At 40.1% G+C, this 12,136-nt stretch overlaps 1 protein-coding gene across 4 annotated transcripts in view; it reads right to left on the minus strand.

The window, feature by feature from the left end:
• Nucleotides 1-78: 78 nt before the first annotated feature.
• The window catches only part of inpp4b (inositol polyphosphate-4-phosphatase type II B), a 113,373-nt gene continuing 101,315 nt past the window's right edge, over nucleotides 79-12,136 (minus strand). For 3 of the 4 annotated variants that reach the window (XM_034290939.1, XM_029118120.2, XM_034290938.1), the window contains 6 exons: nucleotides 11,766-11,892; nucleotides 10,913-11,053; nucleotides 10,489-10,586; nucleotides 10,012-10,124; nucleotides 9,303-9,457; nucleotides 3,396-3,604 (listed from right to left, as the gene is read on the minus strand). In XM_034290939.1, coding sequence (XP_034146830.1) covers nucleotides 3,421-3,604; nucleotides 9,303-9,457; nucleotides 10,012-10,124; nucleotides 10,489-10,586; nucleotides 10,913-11,053; nucleotides 11,766-11,892 — 818 coding nt within the window. In that variant the 3' untranslated portion in view covers nucleotides 3,396-3,420. Of the gene's footprint in view, nucleotides 626-3,395; nucleotides 3,605-9,302; nucleotides 9,458-10,011; nucleotides 10,125-10,488; nucleotides 10,587-10,912; nucleotides 11,054-11,765; nucleotides 11,893-12,136 lie in introns of those variants that run through there. The other variant, XM_034290937.1, reaches the window with a different exon arrangement.

Consider the following 12,136-nt stretch of genomic DNA (forward strand, 5'->3'; position numbering starts at 1 on the left):
GTATGTTCTGTTTTAACCTTAAAACTACCTACGTGTTACAAATATAATTTGTAACTTACACATACAAATTTTGTGTGCTTAAAGTCCAGGAATGCATTTATTTTAACATTTAAGAGAGTATGCACAATTGGCCAGCCACACACTTTGCAGATAACTCAGCAACCAAAATACCTTACCAATTAAAAAGTCAGAGCAATGAACCCTGACAAACACAGAACAGTGTAAGAAATTCTTAAATACTCCTTGATGAAATGTATTTGTTTAAAAAAAAATTGTCCCAGCAACATAACAGACAGAAAACATTTTACATCTTGACCTGCAGTGCATGGTAATAGATGTCCTTTCACTATTACATCTACCATTTGGATTGGATGACTAAGGGAATCATTTGGTTTGATTCACACGGGCTGTATCCTTATTTTTCTCCCGAAGTATGCACTTCAATAGAGGGTGGAGAATCGGGCAACACATGGTACTTCCTAAAGGGTGGGTTCAGGAGTCAACCTTCCCATAGGTACCCTCAGGTGGCCGGTAGATCTTTGGGAATGCCATCAGCTGCAGCATGTTGAAGGCATACTTCCTGCATTTAATATTCTTTTGCACATTCTCAATCCGGCATCCCTCCCTGGTTTGATGGTTTGGAAAGGAGAGGATAGGCAGGGTAACAAAAGAGGAAGGGGGAAGAATGGAATTAAATTATCAATAATTTTCTCAAAATGGTGACTGTGTTTGGAATGACAATCAACTCTCACCAAATCCAATGCTACACGTACAGTCAGATCTAGAACAATTGGTACCTTCAACGAAGGGGAGCCAACTGGCCACAAAATACTACCACGCATAGCACCAATACTGAGCTGTATTGAATTAAACATTTTTGTGTGAAAATGTAATTATGTTATCCTAATACCCAGAGAGAGACATTTTGAATGACAAGTCATGAACAACAAAACACCTAATTTGGGGAGTCCCTGCTTGTTCATATGTAGATGCTTTAAAGACTATAGACTTTCTGCAACATTTCAACTATCCACTAAACCTTACCTTTATCCAAACCCCAACCCTTGTTCTTAATCTGAAACTAAATCCGACCATAACCGTAGTAAGCAGATGCAAATCAAGACATCAATAAACGATATGTAAAGCATTAACAGGACAGTCTCAGGGAGACTGAGAATACAGTTTAACCTGTACGGTTGATTGTAAAGTTTTTGTAATTTAGTTAATCTTTATCAAACGTGCCAATAACATTGATTCATGCTGTATGATAATACTAGCCTTGTTTGCTTAGTAAGAGGAAATTACCCCCATAAATCCATGTATTAGTTACGGCTATAAAACAGCTGCCCCCAATCCATACCCCGTTATCCATATTGCCTGGTGGTACAGTCCATCAAACTCAGGCCTTCCTTAGCCAATGAAAACTTTGAGGGACTTTTCTGGACCCATAGGCATTGGCTCAATCGAGTTACAATAGTCTACCAATCAATCATTCTCCACAAACACCCTCCCCTAGTGTAATGAGCACCTGGGCACCAATTGCTCCAACTCAATATAGTTGTGCGATAGCTGTTGGCATTCAGTGGAGCTGAGCTTTCTCAACAGACACTGCACTGACCAAGGGTAAAACAACGCAATAACTGTTTATTAAAACTTGAACAAGACAATTACTGCCATAAAATGGCATTAGTACAGTAACTAGACACCTACGGTAACTGAATAAAAAAGTTATTTAGTATTTGAGGCTGTTAGCAGGTTAGCTTCTGTTTGGTATCATGAAGTGGATGGTTCCTTGAAGACTGGATGTAATCGACAAGTGATTATTTACATTAGACTTCTTATTCAGACCGTGCATTTATCTTAAGATAGCTTTGTAATACAACCTCACAACTTAGTAGTAGTAAGTACAACTTACTGAAGTCACTGCTAGAAGCTTCAAACGATAATAAAAAGGCAGGTGAGGGAAGGCTCTGTAGCCCCACCTTGCATTTCTTCAGTTTTATTCTTTAACTTGCAAAGTTGATTAAAAAGAATTTGCTCAGTAAGGTCAACCCCAGAAACGACACAGTTGTTGAAGGGGGGGGGGCTTATTCAACTCCCAGCTGGAGTTCACACTTTACTGAGTTATGCTATGATACTCTCAAGTGATGGGGTTAGAACTTTGTGCAATGCCCGAGCAAGTCAACCATAAAAAAGTGTTCAGAATTCCAACCTCGGTCCATCAGAGACACATAGATTCTTTGTCCCACGCCCCCATTTTACGGCATTCAATTCCCATCTATGGGCTTTTGTCATTGAAGCAACTCTCAGCAGGTTTGGGCGAGATCTTGTCAGGATGTTGTTACACATTTGACACTGCCAAGTAAATTGATTAAGGAGAGGATAGGAAGGGGAACAAAAGAGGAAGGGGGAAGACTATTGATAATTTTCTTAAAATGGTGACTGTGTTTGGAATCAACTCTCAACAAATCTGGTGCTACATGTACAGTCAGGTCTAGAATAATTGGTACCTTTGCTCAAGAGGAGTCAACTGGCCAAAAAATACTACCATGTGTGGAATCTGAGCATTAACAATTACAATATGTACGTTTCATTGGAAGTGAATGTGCCTAGATAATGAGAACAACAGAAACATCTCTGTTTAGATTATCTATCTGTAGGTTGCGCTCTGATAACCCCAGGAATGTTCACATTGACCATTTGGCATGGGGGTTACTGTCTTGGAAACCTGATCTTTGCTATGTAGAAACGCCCTTAATGTATAGGCTAGCTGGCAACTAACATTACAGTGAGAAGATAATGGAACATTCACCGAATGACATCTGTGCTGCAACTTTCCAATAAACTTGAGTGAACTTCTCCCTCGATTTGATATGGGTTCTACATTATTTGACCACTATACGTAACCACCGATTTCTAACACATGTATAGCACAAATACTGAGCTGTATTGAATGAAACATTTTTGTGTGAAAATGTAATTGTTATACTAATACCCAGAGAGAGATATTTTGATTGACAGGTCATGAAAAACAAAACACTTAATTTGGGGAGTCCCTGCTTGTTCATACATAGATGCTTTAAAGACTAGACTTTCTGGGGACCAAAACTGTAACCATTCGACATCCACTGTAGAAATCCTGGGCAGGTGGATTGCTGGTAAACCCTTGGGTGACCAGGGTTTTGAAATCCTAGCCATTATGAATGCCCATCAGAAGCCCCATATTAGTTATACTGTTTTATAAGCATTTTCAGGGTAAGGGAGTTGACTAAAAATAGACAAAATATGATGTATTAAATGATGTATTAAATTACACATTCAAAGCTAAATCAGTAAATCCCTCCTCTCCAATTTCACAACCACACCACAGACGAAAATCACCACGCAACGCGAGCTGAGTATACAGCGTGGTCAGCGACTTTATTGATATTTTGCGAGCAGAAAAACAAGACTTAAAATGAGCCAGACCACCAGCAAATGGGAGCTGACAAGCAGCAGAGCGATGGGGTAGAAGTGGCGCGAGGCGGGCTTGTTCTCAGCCACAGAGCACGCCGCCTCCGGGTCCGAATCCCACTGACACAACACTCCTCCCTGGGTGAGCCGACTGTCGGGGCGGGGGGGGAGGCGGAGGGGAGACAGAAAATAGACAGAAAGAACCAGCGGGTTAGTAAAGGAGTGGCACGTGACATAGGGCCAGAGACAACCAGCAAGCAGGACAGCTGGACTGATTCAAAGGTGAATGGTACGGTGCCACATGGAGAGAAGGGTCGCATGCATGAAGAGGGTGAGTAGGGAAGCATGCCCGGGTATTCACGTTGAGCCGTCTCTCTTATTTCCCTCCGTGTTTGAACAAAGCTTTGGATTCTTTCACGTTCGTCAGTGATGAATCACTTTTGTACACTTCGTGTGCACACTTCGTTCACCTAGCCAAAAAACCTTTATGACTGAAATCTCTCAGCCCAGTTTTGAACTAAATTCAATAAGCCTAATCCCTTCTGTATATAACCACAACAAGCCATAAGACCTTCAGTAACCCGGTTAATGGGGCATATAAACAAAACACAGAGCAAACTGTAATTGGACACTCCACTATACACCTGAGTTTCTGGAAAGTCCATAAGAAAAAGTGGCATGTTGTCAAACCACTCCAGACAATCTAGGTGATGTCTATGTTTTTGAAAACAATATCAGGATTGTTAAAGATAGGGCCAGGAGTCAGTGGTAAAACAAATCAACAAAAAATGTATTTATTTTATTTAAATCTTTGATTGTCCAGCTCACTAAAATCCAGACAGGGAGAATATACATTTATAATTGAAATGTAAACATATTCTGTGGAATCTCTCCATAGATTTAATTAATTCAATTAACATCCCGAACACTGGTTATTGACAAGCTTTAGGCGTCAATTTAAAATATAAAAATAGCTTATCTCCCTTTTCCCATTTACCCAAATTTGGTTTGTTCTAAGTAAGTACAGTAGCAGTTGGTGAGTTCACAAGAGTCAGATCAGCTACATTTAACATACATTAAAGATGCCTTTTGACAGGTTTGAAAAATGCCGGTAAAAGTAACCATTCAGTTTCAGTTTAGAACTAGACTCACAGTCTCTTATGTCGCCATTTCACAGCTCTAAGGGATCCTCTGAGATGTCGCAGAGCAGGTTTGGTCTTAGAAAGCTCCGAAACAAAAGCACTGACAGGTTAAACAAGCCTCATCATCTGATCAGCACCCATACCTTCATTCCTTGTTGACAAAACAATTCAATCGGTTTTATCTAACAAACACTGTGTCTGTTCTACCCGCACGAATACCACTCCATATATCCACGCATGGAGGCTATGTTTCTGCAGGAAAGAGTTAGTAGACTTAGTGGACTGTTAGTAGATTGAAAGTCCCTATCAATTTGATTTGCATTTCTTTCATTTGCTGGTGAAATCATCTCAGAGGTAACAGACGGAGGCATATATGTGTGTCAGCTATAAAAGACGTTTGACCATTTAGAACTTTGATATTTGAGTTTTCAAAGCAGCATGGGACAACAAACAGATTTTTATTATTCAAATAATCAATATTGGAGCCCACCACTAGTGCTTAGGCTCTGAAAAAACATCACCATACAGACTTATTCTAAAGACTTTTGTATATGACCATACAAGAGATTGTATTTGAAAACAAAAGTATAATGTTTTTTGGAAAACATTGACACTTTCATATTGATGTCTTTATAACATTGACATGTTATAAAGACCACATAAAGTATCTTATTTTATTTGTGGGAATAATTTTCTTTACCTATATTTTATCCAAACTTTCATCCAGTTTGCGGTTATTACCATGCCTGGTTACTACGGCCGCCTGAGCCAAATGATGTTGGTATGTGACCGGGATCTGTACACATTGACCACAGTAATGTAGGTGTCCAGGTTACAATTCACTCAATATGCCTTGTCATTGGAGGTGATCTGGCAAACAGGTGATTATCACATCATTAGCGGGCAGAGAGTCAATCATCACCCACATGCTAAAAAGGCTGAATGAACACATTAGTCCAGAAGTAAACCGGTTAAAAATAAACAGAGAGAGACTGACCTTATTTACTACAGGTGATAAAATCTAATGGTGAAGTACAATAGTACTTATGTCACAATGTAGTGTTGCAAGAAATAAAAATAAAAAAACCCTGATGTGAATAAAATATGCCGAAGAGTATTATAAAAAGCAATAAAGAAATTGATAAATGTTTCCCAATTTTGTTTTAACCAAGAATACAGTTGTGCTCATAAGCTTGCATACCCTGGCAGAAATTGTGAAATTTGGACATTGATTTTGAAAAGATGTATATTTTTTTTAAAGATAGTGATCATATGAAGCCATTTATTATGACAGTTGTTTGGCTCCTTTTTAAATCATAATGATAACAGAAATCACCCAACTGGCACTGATCAAAAGTTTACACACCCTTTAATGTTTGGCCTTGTTACAGACACACAAGGTGACACACAGGGCAAATAAAGGTGAATTTCCCACACCAGTGGCTTTTTAAACTGCGATTAGTGTCTGTGCATAAAGTCACTGAGTACAGAGATGTACTTAGCAGGCTAGATACTGAGCCACTGGGAGCAGAAAAGTACTGTCAAAAGACCTGCGTAACAAGGTAATGGAACTTTATAAAGGTGGAAAAGGATATCATTTTTGTATTTTTTATATTTGATATCAAAAAGTATATAAAATATAAAAAGATATCCAGTCGGTACCATTCACCCTGTGAAGCATGGTGGTGGCTCACTGATGTTTTAGGGATGTGTAAGCTCTAAAGGCCCAGGGAATCTTTGAAAATGTATGGCAAGATGAATGCAGCATGTTATCAGAAAATACTGGCAGACAATTTGCATTCTTCTACATGAAAGCTGCGCATGGGATGATCTTGGACTTTCCAGCACAACAATGAAGGTTCTGGAGTGGTCATCACAGTCTCCTGACCTTAATATCATCAAGCCACTCTGGAGAGATCTCTAACGTGCGGTTCATGCAAGACAAAAGACTTTGCATGAACCAAGACTAATGGGCAGCTATACCACCTGCTAGAATTCGGGGCCTCATAGACAACTATTACAAAAGGCTGCACACTGTCATTGATGCTAAAGGGGGCAATACACAGTATTAAGAACTAAGGGTATGCAGACTTTTGAAAAGGGGTCAGTTCATTTTTTTTCTTTGTTCCCTTGTTTTGTTTTATGATTGTGCCATTCTGTTTAGACCTAGAGTTGAATGTGAGTTGAAACCTTAGAGTTGAAACCCATAAGAAATAAAACTCATGTTCTCTTTACAAATGGTACATATATTAAAAAAATTCAAGGGTATGCAAACTTTTCAGCACAACTTAATCAAGCAGTTGGTCCCTGGGCTCCAAATGACATAGCTGGCCCTCAACGCCCAAACGGCGATTATGGTAAATGCCCAACTTGGGTCACAGCTATATTCTAATGTGAAAGCCTCCATCCTCTTGTCACAGAGACAGATGGAAACACTCCCTTGAGATGACACTTCCTTTTGGTGAAATTTTATGTCACAGGTGATTTCCGAAAATCTCAGCACAATGGAGTCAGTAAAATGTTAGTCTTTCAGTGTCAGACTGACAGACAGAGTTTACACAGACATAACGCCTCAGCTAAAATCAGTCAGTGAAGAGGAAATGGCACTAACTACTTAACTCTGTACACAGCCCTTACCACGGCATCAACCAATAGAAAAGAGGCATTATGGGAATGTTCTTGGATTACCGCTGACCATAACACTAAACAGCTGTCAAGCTGGCAAATCTTTGTTAAAAGTCTCACTGAGTGTGAAGGGCAATTAGCAGGTTGTTTGTAGAAACAGGGGACAGTAACAGTCCAAGGCGGCTTATCTGAGGGACACCACTCCTTACATTGCTGACATGGAGAACATACTTAACACTCTATTGGATTTCTAACTGTCCGAAAACGATGGCAGGTGACGCAAAGCCACACTAAGGGAGTTTCCCCCAACAAAATATTATTAGGATCAATCACATCAAAGGTTGCACTGATATCTAATGATACAGCTGTTTCATCATATGATCAATTTCTTTACAGGCCATTTTATTGGAAATTAATGCCATTTCCTTTACAAACTGTGTTTTAGAAAGAATTTCTAAATGGGATCATAAACATTCAAAATGTTTATCTTTTTTGATCACATCATTGTCTTTCATATATTTGAGGTATTCTTTTTCCAGTCATTCCATCCCTTTTATAAAACTCCACTGGAGCTTGTGTGAATCAGAGATTATAGCTTGTGACTCCACTGAGCGTAACTTAGTCTGTAGCCCAAAGGCTTAGTTTGTGACAGATGTATCAAACAGATATGACTGTAATTCAATCTGATCCTTCTGAAAGTCGGGCAAAAACTAACGACGCTATCCTGTAGCTTACATTTCCTACTTTCATATGCCTTGGTCACACATTTAGGGATTTAAAACTGATTAAGTCATCTTCCGGAATGTAGCATAATTCAAAGTAAATCATATTCTAGTTGAAACAGGCACTCAGCAAGTCAAACAAACAGTTCTTTATTAGTCAGTCTCTCCACTGTCCCGAAGTCAAATTACCAGCAGGCATCACTGTACATCTTCACTAAAACAGTGCTTCTCAAAAGTATTCACATACCTGGGAATTCCACGTTTTATTGTTACAACACGAAATTTAAACAGATTTAATTGATCTGATCAAAATAACTAAGTCAATAATATCAGGATGAAAAATTAAATCAGCAAACTGACAGCTGGTTGCACAACAGCTCAGTCAGGTGTCACAGCAAAGAGGGTGAATCGTTTTCTAGTTTATATTCATAGACATTTTGAGCACTTTGACATTATGGACTTTTTCAACCTCAAACAGGCCTTCCGATAGCCAAATTGGACAGTGAAGATCTTTATAAAGTGTCTCTACACTCTGTCACTGAGTCCTAAATTACCAACTGTTGGCAACATAAATAAACACGTTTAGGCTAATACACTAGGGAACTGCTTACGTGTTGTTAAGGAGTTGTACATTCTTTGGGAAGATGCGGACAAATGTTTACAATAATTAACATTGCAAGGTCACCAAGGTCACCATGGCAACAGATCTGCAGGTGTGGAGTTGGGCATTCTTTAGAAAAGTACCATGGGGTGTCAGGAGAGAGACAACAAAGAGCCCTGGTAGGGGTGTAGGGTTTGAGCAATGCTTAAAGGAAGGAAGGAAAGAAGGAAGGAGGAAAGGGTTGCCTACGATAGGACCTGGCTCTGATGTGACCTTTGACCCATTCAGATGGGATGGTGACAGCAGGCTTTTGGGGCAGGTGGGTTAGGCCTCTGAGATTCACTATGTGCGGTGACATGTATGGGCATGGTGGACATTCAATGGGGGCCATGCTGGTATATGTAGCGCCTGGAGTTTTCTAAGTCAGGTCACAGTAAGGACATGTTTTTGGACTTGGAGCTCTTGCTGACCAACTGACTTGATCGGGGGGGGGAAAAAACTCCGGACCTCACAGGCATAAGGAATGCATCTGAAAAGTTCTACAAGTTTTTCCCCAATCCTCGACTCACCTTGAGGCACCAGAGGGAAAGCAAGGCCAGCGTTGGAAGAGAAGACTTGAGGTGTCCTCAAATCTTCCCATCCGATGCTCTCCTTGCTTCCCACTGGCTCTGATCTTTCTAGGGGGCAGTGAGGAGAGGCTCCAGGGAAACAGAATTTGGAGACCTCCCTCAAAAGGCGATCATTAAGCTCCTGTCTCACCTCCGCATGCAGTCCAGGGCCCTTATGAAGTAATCCTTATTGAGCTGGTGCTCGTCTCTTAGCAGGGCACACTGCTCCAGAGTTACAGACATGGACGTTCTGTCTTTGGCACTTTTACAGCTGGTGAACCTGATCCCGTTCAATCGTCGGCAGATCTGGAAAAATGGAATGCATTTTTAAATACAAACTCATGGCGCCCAACTGGATTTATTGGCGCAAGTAAGCATTTTAGTTTTTCTTATTGCTATTTTTCTCTCTCCATGGTTGCTGCCCACATAACTGTTGAGCTTCCTGGAGGGGCATTAAGCCTTTTTGTGGTAGAAATAGTGAATGCGACAGTTCCCTACTTTCTGTGCAGCTGTCAACATGTTAAGCATAAAACACACTTTCCTAGTGTTACACAAATTTAGAACCAGTTTAAAAGCATTTATTTTTTATTTTTGACGAAACAGATGTTACGATGTGTGTTCGAGACTGTCGAAAGCCAGCTGTGCCAAACACTCGTTTCCTTAGGGACTCATCTTTAAGTTACACAAGTCACAGAAAACGTATGACTGTATATACATTTTTGGTTTTCCCATGTTGTTTTAGCAGGACAATGTTGATGATAAAACCAGTTTCCACTGCCATTCTGTTTGTGAAAATATCAGGGGTCTATATACACACACATACAGTATATTTGTTGTTAAACATCTATTGTTTTCCTTACCGTTCCAGCAAGCCACAGTATTTCCACATTCTTCCTCTTCTTCGTAATTACATTCTGCCCAAGGGTTTCAAGTAATTCTTTCAAGTCTGTTTGAGTTTCAAAACATGGTAGACCTGCCAGGGAGAGAGAAAAGGGCTGGAGCAAGTTGTCATTGGTACTTGACGTTATTAAGATGTCGGGGTGTGCACCAAACCAATTGTTAACATACATGAGTCTCATCGTAATCATGTCTCTGTGATCGTATATTTGTCAACAAATCAGGAAAATGAAATTATACAGTGTGTGTGTACATACAATAGGTGTATGTGTTTACTGTATTATATAATTAAGGCACACTATCGTTCATTTTTATAAAAAACTGCACAACTGGTTTCTTCTATAGTATACAAAAATCTGCAGTATAAGAAAAACAAGCTGCCAACTAGTGCATTGAGTTCGGCTGACAGTGTTTTTCTATTGACTCATAAAAGGACTTACATTCTGGTGGCACCTTGTCATTTAATGATTTGTAATAACCGTCTAAAATCTCAAAATTCCTCTGGTTTATCCTCTCTTGCAAGGAGATGTCCCCAAATCTGTAAAGAGTGGAAGACAAGGAAAGGGTCAGTGTGCATTAAACACGATTGTTGCTTTTGGTCTTGAGAGCTCAGGCATATTTGAAGCATTTAACTTGAAGGCTTGTAACTAATGCAACAAAAACTATAAAAAAAAAATAATGAAAATGAAAGGACTTTCGGTTTATTTTCTCCCATTGGGCTAACCAGGAACAGTTGAATGCTTCAAGAAGGAATGCCAAGTTCCAGAGATTTTGTTATTCCTTGGTGTCGCTGGGAGATGGAATCAACAGTTTTTATAGAAGTGAAAGTTATGATCCGCCTGGAATTAAGTGGAGTTCCAGTACCTCTCTGCTATTGTCTGTTGTTCGTTGATTCCCACATTGAAGAGCACCGGGTAGATCTGCAAAACCTTGCCCTCCTTCATCTCATCGGGTAATGTTTGGAAGGCCAGCGGAGGTAATGGCACTTCTACAGTGTAGTGGTCCCTGGAGTTGGAGAGGGGGGAGAGGGAGGGAATGAGGACGGGAGAGGGGGGGAATGAGGGAAGGAGAGTGGAGTAGAGGGTAAGAATCAGGAGTGGGGTGGAGAGAGTTGGAGTGGGGTGGAGTGAGGTGGAGTGGGGTACAGGGGGAGGGAGAATTAAGGGAAGGGAAATGTTGAACACAGATTTCACTTCACACATTGAAGGCTGGGCAAGCCTAAACGGATTGTTTTGATATGGCATGGTGTAGCTTGGTATGATATTACACAACATTATTAGTCAACCATTCTGAAAAATGTTTTGGCATCTAATATGCACAGAGACCAAATGTGTTGTTTGACAGATTATTTCATTTGCTGTGTGGGCAAAGACTTGTCTATCGAAATAATAAATCTGAAGCAATTCAGCCCACATTCCAAATTCACTACCATTACACTTCTTTCTAGAAAAGAAGAAAACAGCTCCCTTTTACACTACCTAAAACATTAAGTCGAATTGGTGAAAACTAGAAAAAGCTAGATGGAACAACTTCAATTTCGGAGTAAAAATGTTATGCTTTTCTATATCACTGTATGGTATGTTACATTATATGAAGTCCCTAAGCTGGCCTGATCCAAGTCTACAAATTATCTTGTCTACAAATGGCCTCCATTTTATAATATGTAATTTTCCAGTGTCAAAGCTTGTGAAAAGGTTTGTGGATAATATAGTCTCACCGCCTGCCGATAACTACAGGCTGTAGGTCACAGGGCTCATCTGTTTTGGACTGGGTGATCTTGAAGGCCACCCGATGCAGGTCTGAGATGCCCACCTCCATATCCTCCAGCATGCCAATCTCCTCACCTGTAACAGCAACACCAATTAATCAATTACAGCGGACTTCCTCCTCCCTTCCAATTCATCCAGGAAGTAAATGGCGTTGTCTTGTTTTTGTCACCTGACATCTTCTTTTGTACTTTTAGGCTAAATTGCTAAATATATTAAACATGTTTGGAGAAACCTTGCCCTTGGGTCAAGAATGACACTGACATTTGTTTTATACTCCTGATTATTGCTAAACTTTCATCAGAGATTACAGACACAGACT

This window comes from Esox lucius, chromosome 25, assembly GCF_011004845.1.
Source record: "Esox lucius isolate fEsoLuc1 chromosome 25, fEsoLuc1.pri, whole genome shotgun sequence".
Taxonomy (NCBI): domain Eukaryota; kingdom Metazoa; phylum Chordata; class Actinopteri; order Esociformes; family Esocidae; genus Esox; species Esox lucius.